The sequence below is a fragment of the Notechis scutatus genome, chromosome 3, assembly GCF_049901735.1.
Source record: "Notechis scutatus isolate UNSWTSFEM ecotype Mainland chromosome 3, rNotScu1.2, whole genome shotgun sequence".
Classification (NCBI taxonomy): Eukaryota; Metazoa; Chordata; class Lepidosauria; order Squamata; family Elapidae; genus Notechis; species Notechis scutatus.
In genome coordinates, this window is record NC_142011.1 from 57,560,349 (window position 1) to 57,584,283 (window position 23,935).

At 36.9% G+C, this 23,935-nt stretch overlaps 1 protein-coding gene across 3 annotated transcripts in view; it reads left to right on the forward strand.

Annotated features, from left to right (window-relative positions):
• Window positions 1-23,935, forward strand: part of RNF220 (ring finger protein 220) — a 305,518-nt gene that overhangs the window by 109,197 nt on the left and 172,386 nt on the right. For all 3 annotated transcript variants that reach the window (XM_026665743.2, XM_087960155.1, XM_087960156.1), the window contains exon 3: window positions 8,012-8,086. In XM_026665743.2, coding sequence (XP_026521528.1) covers window positions 8,012-8,086 — 75 coding nt within the window. The remainder of the gene's footprint in view (window positions 1-8,011; window positions 8,087-23,935) is intronic.

Genomic DNA, 23,935 nt, shown 5'->3' on the forward strand with positions numbered 1-23,935 from the left:
TGAATTTGGAATTTAAATGTGTTGAAATGGACGTTAGCAATTAATTAGCTTAACCAAGAAGATGAGCAGTTAAGTGGTGATCATAGGCAATTCCTAGTCCATCAGCAGAAGTGGTGGGTGTAGAATTCTTACAAAAATATATAAACAAGAGAATACCGTTCCGCTTCTTCCATTCCTCTAGATGAGCACTTACAGAATGCTGAACAACAGAGTTGAAGGGACCTTGGACATAGAGCAGCAATCAAGTTTGCATGTAACTACTTTTGTTTTTGCCAATCAGAAGCAAGAAAGACCAAGCAACTGAATAAAGCGCTTAGTTTGTAAAATGTCATTGGCTGAAATTTGATCAGGATGGAACAAGAGTATAAACAGGAACGGCTTTGTAAACACAACTGCAACTGGGATAAATTTAGCTAGTTGGGGCTGCGGACTCAGCACTACAGGACACTGTGTCAAGGCATTCTTGCAAGGAGAGGAAACTGGATAAACAAACAAAGCTTGTCCCTTCACTTGTTCTCTTGATTGTAACTCAACATTTGTATTGTAACCCCAAACAATTGTTCCTCACATTGCAGAGATCAAGTATAAATTTAATGTATTTTTGTTCTTCTCCTTTACAATATTTTTTGAAATGATGATTTGCCATGAATCTATGTCATCTCTAAATTATAGTTTCTTTTCATGTCCTTTAGATAATATCCAATTGAAGGGAAAATTTGAGTGTTCAGGAATTAATAGTTTGCACCTCACACTTGTATGTTGTTTGCATATGGTTCCAAATCTTTCCTTTCTAAGCAAGTACTTAATCCAACATTCACTTTCATGCACAGAAGCTTTGAAGAAGACAAAGAGATAACTCTGTATACATCATTTGGTTACATTTTATAAGGAAGTTATCTTAAAGATCATTATTTTCCTGCGATTATCTAGAAATAATATGCTAAATAATTACTAATGTTTTTTCAAATAGTTACCTGTACCTCAAGTAGCATTCTTGGTTTGTAAGTATTATACTTTGAATCATAGTCTTCATGACACAGCATTTTTGAATTCTTAATTTCTGATTCTGTGGATCACTTGCAACCATTGCAAAAGGAAACTTTAAAAGAAATATGCTTTCCAATCTGTTATATCAATTAATTTTAGCAGGACAGTACCGGCCTGTCCTGGAAGGTCATCTGATGTTCATCCCTCATAATCACAGTGATGCCCACATTCACCTTTTCAAGCCATGTATACATATACATATATTGGCAGAGAGATTTGCATAACCAGAGCATGCGACCCATGTTTGATATAAAATCCAATGACATGTGACATTTGATAAAGGTCATTTTCTCCCCAAGAATTCATAACTGCCCCAGCCAAATAATCCTCAAGGTCATTGTCTTTTCAGTGAAGCTATTGATCCATCCTAAAGTTATGAAAAGCGGAATAGAAATTACTATACCCATGCAACATAAAGGATTTAAGAAAGAGATTAGGGAGTAATTTCTCATTTTTAGGAGATTTTATCATTGATATGATGGCAGGTGCAGTGGCTACATAAGAGGAAGTAAGTAGCTGAAAACAAGTTAATTCCGTAAAGACCAGATACAGCTGTTCAGTGAACAAGGCAAAGTATAGAAATAGAATATGCCTGCAAAAATCAGTTTTTGAGCATACTAGCAATTTTAATATAAGATTTTTTATTGCTGATGCATACTAGATAATTGAGAAAACTGAAGAATTGCCAAAAATAAATCAATATGTGTTTCATTGATTATAGAAAGGCCTTCAGTTAATGTCAACTGTGTCAAGCTGTCCTTAGAAAAATTAGAATCTTGGAATATCTTACTGTCCTCCTACAAAATAGAATGTGATGAAACAGACTGGTTTTGGGTAGGTGAGGAGCCACACAACTTGCATATTGTCCAGTTATTTATTCAGTTTATATATTTAATACATATCAAGGAAAGGTAGATTGAATGCATGTAGGCATGGTTTAAATTAGAATAGAATGACAGCGTTGGAAGGGACCTTGGAGGTCTTCTAGCCCAACCCGCTGCTCAGTCGGGAAATCCTATACCATTTCAAATGGTGGTCCAATCTCTTCTTTAAAACTTCCAATGTTGGAGCATTCACAACTTCTGGAGGCAAGTTGTTCCACTGATTAATTGTTCTAACTGTCAGGAAATTTCTCCTTAGTTCTAAGTTGCATCCCCCCTTGATTAGTTTCCATCCATTGCTTCTTGTCCTGCCCTCAGGTGCTTTGGAAAATAACTTGACTCCCTCTTCTTTGTGGCAGCCCCTGAGATATTGGAATACTGCTATCATGTCACCCCCTAGTCCTTCTTTTCATTACATTAGACATATCCAATTCCAGCAACCCTTTTTTATATGTTTTATAAGTCCCCTAATCATCTTTGTTACTCTTCTCTGCACTCTTTCTAGAGTCTCAACATCTTTTTTACATCGTGATGACCAAAACTTGATGCAGTAGTTCACGTGTGGTCTTACCAAGGTATTATAAAGTGGTATTAACACTTCATGTGATCTTGATTCTATCCTTCTGTTATTGCAGCCTAGAACTGTGTTGGATTTTTGGCAGCTGCAGCACACTGCTGGCTCCTATTTAAGTGATTGACAGATCCCTGTCACAGTTATTATTATTGAGCCAGATACCACTTATGCTATACCTGTGCATTTTGTTTTTCTTGCCTAAATGTAGAACCTTACTTTCTTCACCATTGACTTTCATTTTGTTAGATAGTGCCCAATGTTCAAGTCTGTCAAGATCCTTTTGTATCTTAAGCCTATCTTCTGGAGTGTTGGCTATTTCTGCCTGCTTGGTGTCGCTTGATGAGTTCCCCATTTATCCCCTTTAGTGAAAGAAATACTCCATACCATGCAAGTGGCTGTATTCTGATAGCTGAAAATGTAACTGATCTACAAGTTCTAGCAATGGAAATTAAGGAGAAAAAAAGGATTAAATATAAAGACCAAACTCATGACCACAAGTATGGCAACCAGGCTTTGCCTTTTAGGATCAACTATCAACAATAAATAGCTGTCAACAAGTACTTAGTAGACTAATACTTTTGTAAAGTAGCAATGAATGCCTTGGAAAAAAATATTCAGATTCTATGATGTCTCTACCTACAAAAATCAGAATCATACAAACAATGGTGTGATACTGTATGGAAGGAAAAAATAGAGCAGAGGTCTTCAAACTTGACAGCTTTAAGACTTGTGGACTTCAACTCCCAGAATTCCTCTTCCAGTCAGGTTAGCTCAGGAATTTTGAGAGTTGAAGTCTTAAACTTGCCAATTTTGAAGACCCTTGCTTTAGAGAAACAAGAAACAAGAATATTACTGCTTTTGAGCTTCAATGTTGGAGACAACTTCTGAAAAAATTGTAGTTAGCCTGGAAATCAAACTAACTGATCATTAAATAAACCAACACAGAGTTCTCGCTTAAAGCACAAGTGATCAGGCTTAAAGTACCATATTTGGCTGCATTAGGCAAAGACCTAGCTCTCCTGAGAAGTTTGGAATGCTGAAAAAAGAAGCGGCAATGGCAATAGGTACACTGCTGAACCATCCAAAGGACTGAGTTGAGGATAGATCATTCTGCACCAAGTCTATATCTGTGGTCACTAATAGTCAACACTAACTTGATGATTCATCATAATCATGGTTTATGAAACAATACAATGCCAAAGGAAATTACAGAATCAAATTCACAAAAATACTGGGAGGGGTATGAAGTAGTGTCTAATATCTTGTCTCCAACTGTACTCCAGAGATTACATGAAATATTGCCATCATTGGAATGCCATCAGTAAGAACCAAGTGAGATAAGTAGACCGTTTACTGTTCAGAGTATTATATTGAGAGATTTAGTTTAATAAATCCTTAATATCCCAAGGAAGTTCAGTGTTCTTTTAAGTGAACTGATCGATTATGTTCTGTCACATCATTGTTGCCTTTCTCCATGATGATCTGTCTCTTAACTTGATCCTTCAGGTTTCTAATGGTGTATTAATTGCCACTGTAACCAAGTCTATCCCCCTTCCTGCTGTCTGTCATCTTCTTTTCTTTCCTTCCATTAAGAAACTATTCATATATTAATTTATAGTAATATAGCAACAGCATACCAAACTTGCTACCTTCTATACTATATGCCTATACAGTGAGAAAGTGTCACCCTTCTCGATGGACGAACAGGAATTCTACAATTTGATTGCCAGCAGAACTGATCTGATCTGTTGAAGGATGCTTTTAATTTAGAATTAAGTAGACACAGCTTATAAACATATTTTTCAGGGCTACGTGGTCTGAATCAAACAGCTGCCTTTGGAAGTAATTCAGACATATCAGTTGGATTCATATGTTAGGACAAGGTTTAGGCATATAGCAAAATAATCTGATTTTAGATTACTTCTAGTCTTGAGACTGAGGACATTTTCCTATTATAAGTGATGCTATTTGAAAAATCCTCAATCCTGACTTGGGCTTGTTTTTCTTCACACAGTAATGTAGTAGCTTTGTGTGACAAATTCATATTTGCAAAACTTGATGCAGAAGGACTGCAATTGAAATTTCAGATTTGCAATTCATTGAGCGCACCTCATTGAAGCCCAAACTACACTGAACTAAACGCACTTCTACTGAGGTATTTTTTCCAAATAGAAAAGACCGTAGCGGATAGAGTCCCTTCATTGCTGTCTAAACTGCTGTGAGTTATGGTTTTCTCCAGCCTTTAATTATACAGTCAGCCCCAATTGCCTCTTCCTAACAAGGCTGACAGGCCAATCTCTCAAGAGCCCTTAATGTGTTATCATCTCTTGCTGGGTGACCTCATATTTCTAACTGCTCCAAGCAGGGAGGGAGGGAGGAAGGAAAAGTGTCACCGTCTCTTTTCCCATCTCCTGTAAGCCCACATCCCCAGGCTCATCTGTTCAGGCAAAGATCAGCCCATCCATCACTTCCCCGTTTGGGCTATTAGATGATTAAAGGCATTTTTTATAATATTTGGATGAGTTTTCAAAGCTTCTTGAAAGTGTCTGATTAATACTCATTTAACCCTTTCCTGATCAGGATGTAGATCAGCAAGTTAGAAAGTTATGCATGGACAAAGACTGCAAGATGTATCTACTTTTTGAAGGACCTTGTTCAATTGGTTCATACCCAGCATTTTGACAAGGTGTGATTCATGTTCCTGGGACACCTGCAGGAAACAGTTCTTCCTCTAGTGGTTTGTGAGGTTTTAACGGTTCTGGGGGAACAGGAAATGGGACCTTGGCTTGTTATGCAACAGGCTGTGCACATGTACAGTGTAGTGTCTGGAAATGCTTCCTAAGTTGCTCTTAACAGCAATGGAGAGCAATTCTTTGACCCAGCAAGAATATTAGCCATTGATGGGCGCATTGTGGAATGTTGGCATGTCAGCTGCATCTGCATATTTTCTATATTGTACTAGACCCATCTATAGCAGGACAACCAACATAACCTCATTAACATAGCCTTGGTTTCTTTCAGTTGTATAAACCTAACAAACTATCTTGTATAGACAGGCTTTGTTGAGCACCTGAATCATATTTCTTTCAGGTTTGATTTGTTTTGCTTGGTTTAGTCTGAACGACTATAAACCATTCATTTGCCCAATTAAGTATCCTAATAGCACTTACAACAAATGCATTGTTTCTAAGGGCAAAGCTGGTAAATTAGGCCAGCTAAGATTTTTTGTATGTTAACTAATGAATTAATGAATTATGGATATTTATATACCACCCACCTCCTAAGACTCTAGGTGGTTTATAGTAATAAATGCCAAAAAGATAAATCAACCCCAGTCCAAAATAAAAGAAACCAATTGGGTTAAGAAAACAAATTCTTCTCAAGCCAAAACAACAACAAAATTCACATAAAAATGGCAGCCCAGAGTCAAGCCCAGAGTCAAGCCCCCAAATCTCATAAAACAATGTTAAAAAACCATGACACTCATATTCATGTTTAAACAAAACAAACTTAATAGTCCTATAGAAGTTCAGTGTTGGAATAATTTACTTTGAAAATTGCTGCAAATGTATTGAGATTTGTTTTTACAATTATAGAGCGCTGGAGAATATTTAAAATGTTCCATTCTGATTTATTTCTAACTATTATTATTGATAATTAATGTAATTTTAAATAATTAAAGATTTTACTTCCAGGGCCCAGTTTCTACACTGGATAAACTTTTTAAGAGATTAGCTGTATATTAGTCAGAACTTTTTGTTTATATTTATTTAGGATAGGATGAAGTGGTTTAAGTAAAATATTCAGATTTACATTACTTTTTAAAGTTAAGGTCATATAGCAAGTATATCACACACCAAATTATTCTCTCTTTTCTCCCTTATATTGTTTAAGGAAACAGCACCATTTTGCAATTGAAGAAACAATGGGGAATGCTAGTATGAATCATACAAAACATAGATATTTAATGTAACCTTGAAGGATGTAAAAATTTTTAATTAAAACATAAATGTAATAATTTGATTGATCAGGAGAATTCTGTTGAATGACATGTCAGAAGCTGAAAGACAGGAAGATTAGAGAGGGGATGATAAAAGCATGGAAATGGGCAAAAAAGACTAATTGTCCTGATCTGCTAGAATTTCGCAAGGTTGTATTTGATTTTGTAGACTGTTTCCAAAATGTTCTTTGCAATGATCAAGCTAGGATTCTCATCAGGTCAAGTTTTATACCGAATTGCAAGCATGAGTCGTGTGTGAACAAACAACATTCACTAAGGCACTTTGCAATAGATATTTCAGTAATTAAAAATTTATGAGAAACAAAATATGAACTGGATTCAAATTTATTTATAAAACTGTAAACTTGTCTGATTTTGTAACATGGTGATTAATAGCTGTTGCTCTGGAAAAGAATAGAGCCAGGCTGATAGAGTGGTTAAAACAGTAGTTCTCAATGTTTTCTTCACCATGGACCCCTTTTATGCCCACAGACCACCAAGACTTAACCCAAGATTTAAATCATAAAATTTCTTCAAGCCGTCATGGGCCCCCTGTTATGACATCACAAGTCCCTCCCCCCAAGGGATCTGTGGACCACAGGTTGAGAACCACTGGGTTAACTCATTGGACTTGGACATGGAGACCCAGGTTCAGATCTACCTTCAGCCCTGGAAGTTAACTGAATGCTTTTTGAGCCAGTCATGTATCTTTCTTTTATATACACTGAGAGCATATGCACCAAATTCCTTGTGTGTCCAATCACACTTGGCCAATAAAGTATTCTATTCATTTGCAGACTGACCCATCCTATCTTGTGGAAGAAAATGGGAGGAGGATGTAGATAATCTTGTTTGGCCTCCTGACAAAAGAAAGTATATAAAGCAAATAAATAAATAAATATAGTCTCAAGCTGCCTACATATGAGAATGTGATGCCCATTCAGTGAGATGGTTTAACAGTATTTAGCTTTCTTTCAGTAGATTCTACAGTAAAACATTACAATGCTTTGGGAATAACATAGAAAAATTACATTGACATGTGCAAAAGTGTGAAAGTAACATCTGTTTACAGCTCCTTAAAACAATTAAGTCTTCTGTGGGATTGTGGAACCAGCAGCTTTAAAGAGTTGTATACAGGTGCTGTATTTATGCTTCCGCATATTTCTGAAATACTGTGTAGCATTATTCTACAGTTCAACATATAACACTTGTACATTATTTCTACATCCTTCTTTCCTAATATCATTATATTGTATATGGTTCCTTGTGAGAAAATATTAGGTATCAGGATCTATAAAAAACAGTCTATTTACAGCAGTTCTATTTGTATGTTCTTTATAGACTAAAGGTACAGCTTTGGATATCTAATCCCATGATAGTAACTAAATTTGGAAAATCTCTGCCGTTAAATGTCATTTGCTCAGCTATAGGAGTCAGCTGATTGATTGTCTTCTTCTGATGGTGATTGTCATATCTCATAATCTCAATTTCTTGTCAATTGATTGCCAGATAGAAGCGACAGCCAAGGAGGACCACCAGTATCCGTGGGGGCCAGCCAGCGCATGGCATTAACTTTCCCCCTCTGTAAGTGTTTATTTATTTTTTTAATACTATTGTGGGATATTTTGAAAAAACAGTGGAAGCATCATCAATTTGCGTAGATGATATTAGGGCAATAATAAAAAATATAGTTAAGGCATAAAAAGATACAATATCTTAAAAGTATCAGTACTAACCTGTACTATAGCATTTGATTGAAAATTGCTGAGAACAAATCTGTCATTGTTTTATCAAAGGCAGTTAATACTGTATATCCTTAGTTTTAGGGGGAGAAATTCTTTATAAGCAGAAGTGGGTAATTGCTAAAAGTTATGGATGAAAATCACATAAAAATTGTCCTTAGAATACTAGATGAGAAATGGAAATGAAAATGAAACAGTCACTTTCGGGTTGGGTCAGACAAACGTTTCATTCTGGATCTCACAGTAATCATTAATGAATGCCAGTAAGATTATGTACCTGCTCTGCAAAGGTTGTAGCTCATATCTCTAATGTCATGGTTCTGAGTAAAGGGCCCAATCAATCAAATTCTGAGGCTGTGGTTTTTCTCAAAGATCCATTTTATTGGGTTCATCATATCGGCACATTTGATATCTTCTTGTTGTCCTTTTTCATTGCTGGCCACCAAAATTGTCTTCACACCAGATGCCATGTCTTGAGGAATCCAAAGTGGCCGGCTTGCTTGGAGTAGTCGGAGCCTTGACATTAAGCCACGTGCTGATATGATGTACCCAATAAAATGGATCTTTGAGAAAAACCACAGCCCCAGAGTGCTGGACTGATTGGGCCCATTACTCAGGAACCATGACATCTAAATTATGAACACCTCAGTGAGCATTGTGCGGTATAGAATTAGAATTTTACAGCGATACCTGGCTTGTTGAAAAATTATTTCTAAAATTTAGTGAAAAAAGGATACTTTATATAGGGATTGCTAGCATAGCATAGAAAAGCCTCTCTTTTTTTCTGTTGTATATTTCCTTGCTTCTACTGCAAATTAACCTTTGTTGTTATTGTTGTCTTTACATTGTTCAGATATTCTAAATGAATCATGGACTGTAATTTGAATAATATATATTGGCCCTATTCATATAATATGATTATATCAGGGATTTATTTATATTTCATATTTCTAAACCATCCCTCTTCCTCAAAGAGGGGCTATACAACATAATTGATAAATAAAATGTCATTAAAAGTGAACATTAACATTAAAATTTTGTGTGTATGTAGCATCTCTGTGGAGGTGGTTGTTCATACAAGCTATCTAACCCATGGTGATACCTTACTTAAATAACTGAAAGACTGCTAGGTTTTTCCTCAAATAGACAAACCGTATTTGAGGCTCAACTCAATTGTTAATTTAGTTAATTAATTCCCCTGTATTACGAGCCTAGTGTCTGTGCAGTTGATTCTTCTTCCTGTGAAAAGGGGATCTGTCCAGGAACTCCCACCTGTGTCTCAGTTTTCACCGCCTTGAGATCACAGAGAGGTGATGGAGAAAAAAGGACAGAAAGAACTGTGGTTAAACCCATGAGTCTGTCAGTGGCAGTACCGATTCTGGTCACACACTAGGGAATTGTTTTTAAGTCCATGGGGAGATTTAAAAAAAACAAAACCGTGCAGATTTTAAAAATTACAGATGTAAGTTTTTTTTGTTGTTTTTTTTTAAGAGCAGGGCCTGGGGATGGAGTAAAAATCTCCCAGCCTCTTTTGTGGCAACTGGATGAATTTTTTAAAAAGAATGACAGGAACAGCTATCCTAGTCTATTTCAAAGCAGTCTGCTGATTGGGAGAAGGATGTTGTATATTACCAAAACATAGTTAAATCCTATTATGATCCTTTGAAATGCATACTTTTCTTCTTGGCCATCTGGAATTTTTTCAGCATTGTCTTGTTAGTTAAAAATACTATCTAAAATTGTGAGTAAAAGCCTTATGTCTTTCACTGATACTCAGTTTAAAATACTATCCATTTGTTTTGGATGTCATAAAATTTTCTGTCACATCTTCCAGTCCAAATCCTGCCTGTATTGCCTCTGCTTCCAGTTACTTCAGTTTTTTTACTTTCTTCCTAGGCTAACATACCCTAATAGGTTTTGTACACCTTGAGGCTGCCCTTGGATGTGGTTGAAATAAGACAAAGCAGTACCATAATACTGGTGCGTGGATGACTTAAGGCTGTCTTGGGCTGAACCCACAGAATTGGCATACTGTCTCCCCCTGATGGAGCTGGCAAGAGACCAACATGCATCCACGGGGCACTCAAAGCTAGTGTTCTCTTTACTGCTGATTCATATATGAACAATAAGAGATGTGATTGGCAGTTTGATTTGGAGTCTGGCTAATAATGTTAGCTACTTGATACAAGGCCATCACCACTTAGCATGCTACACTTTTAGATGTGCTGTTGATGACATAGGCCAAGAAGGCAAACCATCACCTTTCCTAACCACTGCAAAAATAACTTAAAAGGGAGAATGAGTCCATTGTCAGATAAAACAAGAATGGATGGTGGGTGCAATGGTCAGAGACTGGAGAGAGGGGGAGATTCAGGACCTTAGTGACAGAGCCCCTAGGCCCTTGGTTATAGCAGATTGCCTCCCCTCTTCTCATCAATGCACCCTACAATGATTGCATGGAGAGACTCAAGCAGTAATATAATGGAAAACATCATTTGAGTAGCTAAGTGCTTAAATGTGGCCTCTGGCCGAAACATGCTCAGGGGAGTGATGTTACATTCTGATGCTAGAGAAAGATGTGTGGATATGTCTTTACATATGGCTGGAAACAAGATGAAAAGGGTGCCATAGGGACATAACAGAAGGAGGGAGCATCATTTTTGTATTGTAATTAGGCTAATCAGGAAAGACCTTTAATGCATGTAATATTTTGGGCAATTGTATAGGCAACTTTGAAATCTAGTAATATACAAATATAGTAGAGATTGAGTACACTTCCTTCCTGTTCAGTTTGGAATAATTGACTACATACTAGCCAATCAGGTGAAGTGATTGGATGAGTAGTAGTTTGGATTGCTCCATCACCTATTCCCCTAGCAGCTTTTGATATGTGTATCCCATTCTTCTCTACCTGCCCCACTTACTGACAAGCATATAAAGGAAGAAAGTAGATGACCTTCGGCATGTTTATTGACACTCCCAGAGTTCATACTGCAATTCTACAATCTTTCCCTGAGATTATTAAAAATTAATTGATCTCTTTTATATCTCTCTATGGTGCCCGACACTGCCATGAGAGGGGCCAAGAGGAGGAGGGTGTGTGCAGGCGGAGCAAACACGCTGATAAATGTTAATTACTCTTTTATGGCCCTTGTCAAATTCCAAAGCAAGTCATAAATTCATTAAACTCTAACGGATTAAGCACATGCAGCTTATTTAACCACCATAAACAAGATCATTTGGATGTTGGTTTTCCCCTTTTTATTGCTTCAGCAGCAAAAAAGGAGAAAAAGTATACTTGAGAGTTCTTGATAGGTCTGAAAAGTTCTTGTTAGTTAATATTTAGTTGCTGCTGCCTTTATTATTATGGCTTGCAATATATTTAATTATTTTCTTATTGCATGCTTTTAACTGTACGCACCCTGAATGATACAAACTGAATTGCTGATGGTCTCTGTACAATATTGTATTTGTCTCCTCATAGGAAAAAAACGTAGTGTTGCAAAAAAAAATTCAATTCTTTGACACTGAAGAGTTTTCCAGTTTTGCGGGATGTAAAAAAATGGGAACAGCACAAAAACAATAAATATTTTCTTTTGTATCTTCTCCATCATTACACAGGTTCTAATATCAATCTCATATTATAACACTGCTAGAAAAACATTGTTTCTTTCCAAAGCAATGGAGCAGTTTTTGTTTGAATGAGCTGTACGTAGAGACAGGACACTGAATAGGATTAATAGTTAGGATCTTAGGTTTTGGGCACCTATGCTAGCAACTTCATACTCATATGAGTGGCAAAACACACAAGGAAACTGTAGTTAATTATAGTTTACTTTCTAACTTGAGAGTCTATGTTAATGGCTACTGGCACGGATAATCAAAAGAGCCACTAGTAGGGTGTTGGGAAATAAAGTAAGTTGCTTTATATACCAATACAGATTCCACCTTGAAGTAGCTGCATTGTCATCTTTCAGAAAGTGTTTATCTTGCTCTGTTTGAATTGGCTTAGAATCAGCAATTTATGGAATTGAAATTGGATCAAGTTTTAACTGATACTTATTTGTAAATACCATATGGATATATAGTCAACTTGCCACACTATAGAAGACTTGGGGGTGGGGAGCTCAGGTATAAGTGCCTCAAAGTAGTTTGGAAGATTATTATGTTGATTAAATATTTGCCCCTGACAATCAGGACTGACTAGTTGGACCTCCTGGATAGGAAATTTCCTGTTTGGATTGAGAGCCTGCTTGAGTAACTAATTTATACATACATACTCACACATCATTGTTTTTATTCTTCTGATTTAGAAGTATTTATTTAGATTGTTACACCCCTAAACCAGAAAACAGTGGCAGTGACCCTTGGAAGAAAAGAATTTTTTTTTTTCCTTTTTACTGAATTCGGTCATTTATTTTAAAAACAGTGACTACTCCCTACACATCTGATATGCTGACCTTGCCCATTATGTTCTATTGACCTGTATGTGAGATATCATCATATTACTAACATTAATTGAGATTAGAGCATGGTATAGCATTACAACTAAAACAAAGGGTTATTTTTAATTGTCTGGCAGTGAAATCAGATGGCCTTTTCTTTTGAGTCATAGGTGGGAGGATCAAGGTGTAAATAGAATCGGATGTAACATAGTGAATAAAGGACTGAATGATGAATTGAGTTACCTTCTGTTCAGGCATCTTATTTTTACTGTTAACTGACTGATGGAATTAAGCAATGTTCCTTTCTTGCAGTTTCAGACCATTTGTGCTCCTTACTATTGCTTTTTCCAGTATTGGAAAGATTTTTTTTTAACTCAGTGTATATGCTTTACTACTTTTAGAATGACAAGTATTGCTTATATTATTTATATTAAAATGATAGGTATTACTATATTCCACTTCAGTATATCTTGAACCCAGAAAATTCCCACAAGCCCAGAGACACCATGAAATCTCTGATTATTTAGTGTCACTGCTAAATAATCAGAGATCCCATGGTCTCAATTCTCAGTGCTTTGGGTCCCTTGCTTTTTGCCACCAAAATCTGTCCCCATGTATGATGAATGTTCAGGCACAGGAGTGGGCCGTCAAGGGTTAATGGAGGAAATGTGCCTTGCGCTCAGCGGTAGCTAACAGCCACCAGCTAATAACTTTATGGCTTTCAAAGCAAAGCATTTATCATGCTGAAGTTTGTTTATGCACTGGTTATACAACACATTATGGCAGATCTGTGTTGGGCTGATAAATTCTAGATGACAAGCAAGGCTACTGAGTGGGTCTTGCACAGTCCAAAAGACCAGTAGCTTTTTCCTGAACTCTACTTCTAAGATAAGGCTGTTTTTTCCCCTCCTTTGTTTGGTAGGGACAAAACATAGGGTAGATTTAGGGATATTTCTTTTAAATCAACAGAAATAAAAGGCATATATCAAGTTAATTTGGAGAAAAGGGTTACTAGTGGGATTCACAATTCTGTCTTGTAAATTTGATCAGGAGTGGGAGATAAGCAAGACTGTACAAGTCTATTGAATCAGAGCAGGATATAAGAAAGAAAGGAAAATGCTTAGATCTGTTACAGTGTTTTAAGTAGCATGATTGTTGAAAGTATAGGTAACATTCTTTGTTAAAAAAAAAATATTTGGCCAGAGAAAATGCAGATTGAATAAAGCTATTTTTCCAAACACATACATTTCTACCAGGCAATGTGCTATTTTTGTAGAATGTCTTCCTTGTTTTCCCCCTTTTTCTGCAGAATTCTGTTAAGAAGGGAAAGAAAGATGAGGAAATTGTCTAATTATTTTTAATTGCTAATGCTAGGAATTCTCTCTCTGTAAGCATTAATAGGAAAGTAATATATAAATAAATAATAAAATAGTACACTGGGATAACTCAGAAATCTCTTGTCAGAAAAGCTGTTACCAGTTTCATACTGAAATTCCCATGTCCTCATGTGCTTTTTGAAAATATCACAGTACTTTAAAAAAAAAATTCAAAGACCATGTGTTTAATGGTGTATTTCAAATCTATCTTGTTGCTAAGATTTAATATAAGCAAGAGTTATGAGTGACACATTTGTAGTGGGCTAGGTAGTGTATTCTGACACTGGGAAAGCTTTTAAGTCAATGTTTAGATCGTTTTGTTTAAAAGAAGCCAGCTATTTTTACTTGCCTGCAAAACAAGGTTGTGTCATTTCATTAAGTTACACTGCCTGGTTCAATATTTTCTGGGCAATGACCAGAAATTCTCTCTGAGTGTAGCAAATGCATCAGTGAGTTGAACGATGGACATAGTGAAGTATTGCCCCAAATACATATGCGCATTCACTTTGTTTACACTCTACAAACTGTAGTCCTCATCATGTATCACTGTGTCTCTTACATAATTTATAAATGATTAGCCTTATATGGGATACTTGTGTGCAGGTATAAAGGGAGGAAAACTATGTCAGCGATGTATTGCCTAAAAACATATTGACTTAATTAGGCAAATTATGAAAGACTGCAGGAGAGATATAAATGCATGAGCCCCAGCTATTGAAATGTAAGACAGAATACTGGCATGCTGAATACCAGCTTAAAATGAATTTTAGATACATCTTTGAAAAGCAGAATTGGTGTCATCCAACTTGCGTGTGTGGATGTGTGCATGCATACACATGCGCATATACATACTCGCACATATACAGAGAGTGAGAGAGAGCGCTGAGTGTGTGTGTGGGTGTGTGTGGTGGGTCCTTGCTTCTCAACAACAGTTGGAACCAGCCACGCCATTGCTAAGTGCTACAGTCACTAAGCAGAAAAGTACATTGAGCAAGTCACTATGGTTACTCAATGAAACTTCACATGATCATGACTTGTGATTTTGCTTTTGCAAGCTGGTTGAGAAGCATGGAAATGGCGACTCCGTGACTGCAGGACACTCTAGTGCTTGTAAATGCCAGGACTGGTCACAAAGCTGGGTTTTCTTACACCATTCATCCAGTCACTAAGTGAGATAATTGGTAAGCAAGGATTACTTTAACATCTATGAAATAAAACATGAGTATTACAGTGTTCTTCAGAAATTTGCCTTCTATTTTCTAGAATTTTAGAATAATAAATGCATGCATATGTATCAGCTCTGTTCACAGTGAAGAAGACAGTAGAACCAGTACATCTTCTGTGTTAAGTAATCCTGGATGGATGGAGAATTAATCTGGTGCATTATGAATTGTACCATTAAGATCCTTGACCTTATCTACGTCAGTAAATGAGAATCAAAAGGACCATATTTGTAGATTTGGTATGACATGACTCTGGTACATTGATTGTTCTGTCACACCTTCTATTACAGTATACACTTAAGTGGCCTTGTGTGTAGATTCAGAATAACCAATTAATACATTACATATACCTTTATAATTGTACACCTAGGACTTTTTCATTTAACAAGTTTGATATTAAATATTTATACATGTACGTTTACTAGTACATAAGCTTTCAAGACTTCTATATTATGTGTCTGTAATTTGTACCTTTTGCTTTACATCTGCATTATACTTCTGTATCTGTGTCTTAATGTTCTTAATTTCCACTCATGCTTCTGCATGTGCAGTAGGCATATGAACCATCACCTACCCTGACAAAGTGGCCCTAATGGGCTTGTCAGTTGGTGTTCTAGTCTTTGTACGTGAGTGCCAGCCCTGCAGGCTGTAAATCCTGCTGCCCAGCTGAGGAGGTTCAGCGGTTTATTGCTCAAGGCCAGGCTCATGAATCAGGCAGAGGTGTCGGAAGGCGCATTAACTCGTAGCCTTTGCTCAGCTGCTGTGTGGTTGCAGGAGGGGCCGCCTGAGGCAGCGATTAAAGGCAGCACCTTCCCCTTTCAGTTTTATGGTAAGAGGAAAACAGTAAATTAGAGACCCCGAGACTTTAGGGCAAGCTTTGCCCTGACATAACTACCTGCTGCTGCTCTGATAGCTGGTAAGTCCTAGTGTAGTTCTGCATCAGGAACTTCAGAAGTTGCGTAAGCCAGGAAATCAGCCATACAAGTGTGATGATGTATAGCAACTTTTCTTGGATATGTTCTGGTACACGGGAGCTTTTTCCTGCAGAATTGTGTACAATTCTGCATCCTGCCTTATCCTAGAACTAAATGGTAAAGGACAATTTTTCCAGGACAACTTCTGTTGTCCATTAATTCTCCATTATAGGAAACATTACAGGGCCAGCCCAGAACATTTTATTTCCTGAGGCGAGTGTACATGGTAAGCCCTTCCTCCAACCTAACACGTGGTACCCTAAAGTTATTTGGGTACACATGACAAACGTCAAAAATATCTCTCCCGGTTTCCAACAGTGTTAACATTTTGTTCCTTCTTCATGACTCTTGCAGCCTTCAGAATGTAATTCAGATGCAAAGCAAAATATACTAATCTATAGCTGTATTAAACATATACAATTATGGGGGAAAACCTTTGATAGCATGAACAAATGCAATTTTTTACAAAATCAATTCCTTCTATAGGGTATCCAGGCATACATGTTTATGTATACAGGTAGTTCTCGACTTACCCCAGTTTATTTAGTGACTATTTAAAGTTACAACGGCATTGAAAAAATGATTTATGATTATTTTTCACAATTATGACCGTTGCAGCATCTCCACAGTCACATGATCAAAATTCAGATGCTTGGCAACTGACTCATATTTATGATGGTTGCAGTGTCCTGAGGTCATGTGATCACTTTTTGTGACTTCTGACAAGTAAAGTCAATAGGGAAGCCAGATTTACTTAGCAACTGTGTTATTAACGTAATAACTGCTGTAATTCCCTTAAAAACTATGGCAAGAAAGATCATAAAATGGGGGGAAATTCACTTAACAAATGTCTCACTTAGCGACAAAAATTTTGGGTTCAATTGTGGTCATAAGTCGAGGACTACCTGTATGTATTTGTTTGATTTATATCCTCCTTCATTCATATATGCAGCAATGTAATGTGGGTGTCTTCAGGGAATTACGGTGTGCCTACAATTATATGCTCGAAGTCCCATTCTTTTTTTTTTTTCATGACACACAGCTTTGCTTACGTGGTTGGTGGCTGCCATCTAGAATTTTTTTGCCCCTCCTTCCTGCAATGCAATTTCCCTGTCTAATTATCCTATCAGCCTTAGGTGTAATCATCTCTTCCATCTTTTTCTTTTCTTTCTATGATGTAAAATTTTGCAAAGGAAAAAGTAGAATTAGTTCACCTAAATACAAATAAAAGTTGTCCCTATGTAACTTGCCCCAAGTATCAAATTACCAGTAGCATGATGATGTGTCCATTTCTGCTCACTGTACAATTTGAAATAGAAACTTAATAAGAAAGACACAAACAAGAAGTGTTTGGCAACCAATTCAGTGTCCATTCATTCCAGTGGTGAGATTCAATTTTTTTTACTAGCGGTTCTGTGGGGTGGTATGGCTTGGTGGGCGTGGCAAGGGAAGGATACTGTAAAATGTCCATTCCCTCCCCACTCCTGGGGGAAGGTTACTACAAAATCCCATTCCCTCCCCACCCCACTAACCTGGTTTCCAGCTCCATTCTCCTGTGCAGGACAACAAAAGAAGACCCAGCCGATCAGCTGGGGCTCGCGAGGCAGAGAATAGGTGGGGGCGGGGCCAGTCAGAGGTAGCATTTTCCGGTTCTCCGAACTACTCAAAATTTCCGCTACCAGTTCTCCAGAACTGGTCAGAACCTACTGAATACCACCTCTGATTCATCCCTAATAAAAGACACATGCTTTTTTAAAAAAAAGTTACTATTTTTATACACAAATTTACTCCTCATATATATGTTTTGTCAGTACATAGAAATGTAAAACGTGCTGTTTTGGTTATTCTCTAGCAGACAAAATTTTAATTTGAAGGTTGTCCCATTTCTACATTAACTGAACATAAGGGACAGAGAGAGATTAGTGGAACTACTCACACAACCCACATAGTTTGCCCATATTGGAAAAAAATACCAGGAATTCATTGACATAAATTCAGAGGTGATATAATCTTCAGTAATTGTCCACAGTATTCTTCTACATTGTCACCAACACAAAGGGAAAATCATTGTAAATTACTGTATCGACATGGGCCTTGTTGATAGGGATGTTATAGGAACATGGATGAAATGGAAGGTAGCAAAAATGGAGACAATTCATTAGAAAAGTAGTTGACATCATTTACAATGAGGCTGCCTCCCATTTACAATCTGCCTTCATTATTAAATGTGATCAGCCATTAGAGTTGATTCCCACTTGCCAAATCACTGTAGATGATATACTGCAGCTGATATATATTCTATGAAGATTTGAAGGATTGATGGCTTTGTTATAAAAATGGCCTATTGTGGGGGGTTTGTATTATAGAACAACAGAATTAATTAGTTTATCACAAAAATAGTTCCTTATATGGGACTAAGACATTGTAGAATAAGACACAACAATGCTTTAAAGATTGCTCATCAAATACGTGTCATTCGAGTGTTGCATTTTATACTTTATTTACAATAGGCTCTATTTAAGATTGTTTCCCATATCAAAATGTAAATAAAGCCTTTTTATCATTCACTGACTCTTTAATTTTGTGGATCTATGAAATATTATTAATAGGTAATTCCTATTAGCTAATGCAATAGGAAATACATGAGAAAAGTAACTGTTCTGTGATATCACAATTTCTGCCATTGGTGGAGCCAACACAAGGCAATCTCTGTGTATCCCTATAACTGTTTGAGCCCCAAACAGGCAGTATTAAAAAACACACGACATTACTATGGTTGAAACAATGTTAAAGAAGCTATTGTCATTTGCTATCTTTTTATTCCTGTCGTGATATTAGATATTACTAAACACCAGGGATAAAAAGATAGCATGATACATTTTCTCAGTTCCTGTTTCTAATATCTAATGCAGCAATCATATGGGCACTATGAATACATTGCATTATGTAATATTTTTTACTAGACTGGTATCTCCCAGTTGGATATTCTCCAGATCTGTTTGGACTACATTTTATTTATTTTCTTATTTATTAATTAATATACAACAATTTTGATACTATCCGTTCTCAAAATTGCCATCTAGTAGGTATTCAGGAATTCTAGAAATTGTGATCTCAACGTTCTAGAGCAGTGGTTCTCAACCTGTGGGTCATGACCCCTTTGGGGGTCGAACGACCCTTCCACAGTGGTTGCCTAAGACCATCGGAAAACACATATTTTCGATGGTCTTAGGAACCGAGCCATAATTTTATGGTTGGGGGTCACCACAACATGAGAAACTGTATTAAAGCGTCGCGACATTAGGAAGGTTGAGAACCACTGTTCTAGAGGGTCCAGATTAGGGAAGGCTGGTTTTGACTTTAGCAGAAAAAAAGAAGAAAGACAAAGCAGTTTCTCATCAATATCTCTGATGACATCTCTTAGGCATTATTTTGTTTTTCAGATCTCCTGATACTATTATCTGTTGTATCAGATTGTGCTGCAGAAGGTTATGTCTTAAATCCCCTAGCATTACTGTAAGATATTGCCAAGAAAAAGTTTTTTTTTTTTTTTTTAGTATTGCTTGCCTTTTGCCCTAGAAAGGCAGTAGTCTTTTTCCTCTCATACCTTTTTATGACTCTGGGTATAATTAACTCAAGCCATAAATTTTTTTTGAATCCAAATAGATACAATTAACATTTAATGTCACTGGGTTCTTTGTGGATAGTTAAGACTATTAAGAACTAAGTATTGATTGAAGAGGTGAAACAGATGTTTCAGTTATTGGATCAGGACGTTGGAGGCAGGAGGGGAGCCAAGAAACTGATCTAGTGACATTTCTATTTCTTTCTAGAGAATAATATTATAGGAAGAAGATGGAAATAGAGGACAAAAAATAGTATTTTGTTGAGATGCTTTCATTAGCCTTTGGGAAGGAAATGCACAAGCAAGGTGAATAAGTAAATGAATAAACAAGAAAGCGTATCACCCTAGCAGAGAAAAAAGTATTCATTCTCCCTTCTTCCTACTTCAAAATGAGTTCATACATGCATGCATGATTTATATCTGGTTACCAAATCAAATATAAGGAGTCCTCGACTTATGACTACAATTTGGACTGGAATTTCAGTCATAAGTCAAGGCACTCATGTGACTGGACCCAATTTTATGACCATTTTTATGGTGATTGTAAAACAAAAAGTGTAGTCATAAGTTTAAATCTGATTTTTTTTTGGCATAAATTGGCAAGAAAACATCACAATTCATAATGTAACAGTGAGATGTTGCAACCAGTTGTAAATGTAAACCAATTGCCTAGCATCCAAAATGCAGTTATGTGACTGCAGCGGAGGTTAGCACAACATTTAACAATGGCTACAATTTTATGGGCCATAACTACAAAGTTATGAGGCCATGTAACTCCAACAGTCATTAAGTTGTCATAAGTTGTAATGTATCTGTAATGACTTATAGATAAATGGTCACAAATAAAACTCCAAAGTAAGACTTGTACCTTACTGACAATACAGTGGCTTTCTGGATGTAGTTCATATATTAATAGCAAATTATTAAATATTGTATAATAAATGGACAAAAACTAAATTATTCATTGTGTGCGAGAGCCAAATGTAAGTGGAATGATACTGATTTCACAGCCTGTGTGTAAACTTCTGGATGACCCCATCCAAGATCTTGTTAATCTATCGATTTCAGTCTTGAAGAAGTGAGTACATAGAATTGTTGGTTTTCTTGTCCTTCACAATACAGGTAGTCCCCAACTTACAACTATAATTAAGCCCAACATTTCTGTTGCTAAGTGAAACATTTGTTTAGTGAATTTTGCCTCATTTTTGTGAACTTTCTTGCCATGGTTATTAAGCTAATCACTGCAGTTGTTAATTTAAAAGGTTGCAAAAGGTGATCACATGACCCTGGACATGGCAGCTGTCATGAATCAGTTGCCAAGTGTCCAAATTTTGATCACATGACAGTCATAAGTGTGAAAAACAGTCATAAGTCACTTTTTTCAGTGCCATTGTAACTTTGAGCAGTCACTAAATAAATTGTTGTAAGTCGAGGACTACCTGTAGTCTTTGATATGATAACTTTTGAAAATATGAATGGAACAAAACTTCAAACCTAGAAAGACCTACAAGAATGCATGTTATTTTAATTTCTTTTAAAAATACATACTGTTCTCCTATAATTGCATTGCGTATTATTATCCTAGATCTAGATTACTGTAGTTTCCACTTTTCCTTAAAGTCAGTATGAATAATTTAGATGGTTTTCTACTGATCTCAGTATTCTGCTTAGTGATTCCAAGCTGCGATTCTCTTGAGTCTACTGCTAGTCTGTCTGTATTCCCAGAAGATATATTAGCTTTAATGGTGAAGGAAATCCTTTCAGCCAGTTTCCAGTTGCCATAATTTAGAACAACAACCATATAAAGCCATCCTGCTTCTGTCTCTCAGCAGAGTTTGTTTAATCAATCCAGTTAATCATAAAATTAACAAGCATGATGCTCTCTCGAATGTTTTGGCTATATCTTACATAATTCTGGATTATTGATATGTTTCATGCCAACACATTTTGAATTGCAGGACAACATTCACACATATAATGTCAACTTTATGTTCAAATTCTTTCTAAAATACCTGGAATAGGGATTCTAAGTGCTAGCAATAAACTTAGACTTGTATACTGCTTCACAGTGTTTTACAGCCCTCTCTAAGCAGTTTACAGTGTTAGCATATTGCCCCCAACAATCTGAGTCCTCATTTTACCAACCTTGGAAAGATGGAAGGCCTTGAGCAGGTGAGATTTGAACTGTTGGTAGCCGGCAGTCAGCAGAAGTAAGCTGCAGTACTGCATTCTAACCACTGCACCATCATAGCTCTGTTTTGTGCAATGGATATTGTTGGATAGTTCAGACCCCTTCTCAGGAACATATTTAAATCCATGAAATAAAATACACAGATAAGGATTATTACAATTATACACTTTCGTATTTTATACTAATTTTATTAAAAGTTACAAATAAAAGGTAAAAATAAAAAAAATGCCAAAAATTTAAAAATGTAAAAGAAAGAAAAACAACAACAATGTAATAAAGAAAAGGGAAAGAAATATATAAAGAAATGTAATAGTATGTGAGAATGACTTTAAGTGACAAGAGGAACAGATGCTATCTAGGAAATGATCAAGCAAAAGAGGGAAGAGCCCCCAATGGCTTAGAGGTCAGAGAAAAGAAACTTGGGAAGGATCTGCTCTAATTGATCAGGCAGTTAATAGTGGCAGCGAGAGATTTGTACCATCTGATTTGCAACATTCCATTCTCAAACTGCGGTTTCAGGATAAACATGGCTACTCCCTCATCTCCCAGAACTCTATAGCAGGGGTCCCCAACCACCGGGCCGTGGACCAGTACCGGTCTGTGGAACATTTCCTACCGAGCCGCCAGTTTGCTGGGCGCCGCCATCTTGTTTGACGAGAAAGTGCTTCCGGGTGAGCTTTTCCGGTTAGAAAGCGGTGTTTGGGTCCTGAAGGAATCCTCGTGCCTTAGTTTCATCGAAGGGGGGGGGGCTTCGAACGAAACTAAGGCACAAGGATTCTTTCAGCATCCAAGGCAAGGCGAGCCGAGCGACCGTCCCGAAGCCGTCCCAAAGCGAAGCCCATCGACAAAGGTACAAAGGAGGAGTTGAAGGTGGCAGGGAGTAGCGGGGGACGGCTGGCTGGCCGGTCGCTCGGCTCGCCTTGCCTTGTCATGCGTGCTGATGCTGGTACCGGGCCACGGATCATTTTGTGATGCCGGTACCGGGCCGTGGCACAAAAAAGGTTGGGGGCCACTGCTCTATAGAACTCTAAGAACCACTTTCTTGCAGTCTCCTTGGGAGGAGCAATTGTATGGAGCCCTTGTGAGCAGTCTCATATCCTTTCCTTGTCTGAAGAGGAATTATAATGAACCAATGTAGCAGAACAACCTTCAATTCGCCATTTCTTTCCCAGAAGTCTCACAATGTACATGCCTTCAGAGAAAAAGGTACCTAACATAATCAAACGTATTCCAGGTTTACTCTTCAATGGTATAATAATTTTAGATAGTAAGATTTAACAAATATTTTGGAGTATAAATTATTTTTGTGTGTGTGCTTACATTCATTATTGAATGAAAAGCTAAATTCAGTTAAGAGTTAGTGAAAATAAAGTTATTATTTTCTCCCCATCTATAATCATGGAAACTATCTGTGGACCTCAGGTTAAGCACCCTGATCAAGAACCCTTTGTATTCTTTATTTAAATTTATGTCCCTCGTATTAAATCAAAGAACAGTTTTACAAAGTTTTGGATAGGAATAAAAAGTGTACAATTAGTCATTGACTTAACAACATAATGGTGTCTGCTTTAGTTTTCCTGTGTGTATACCATTCTAGGTTCAGAATACTTTTTCTCATATCTATTAAACCTTCCCATTTCTCTTAGCTTTACAGATACAGAGCATATAATACCGATTTTAATTTCATTTCATTTCATTTGTTAATTTATACTGTCTATGATTTGTTAACCTGAACCCAATCCTCTTGGCCCTGGCTTATTTCCATGAAAAAAAAAACCCATGATTCTTAGGATGCCTTTTCTACTTAATTCCACTAGAGATGTGGTAGACTGGATTTTTAAAAAAAATAAGACAGTG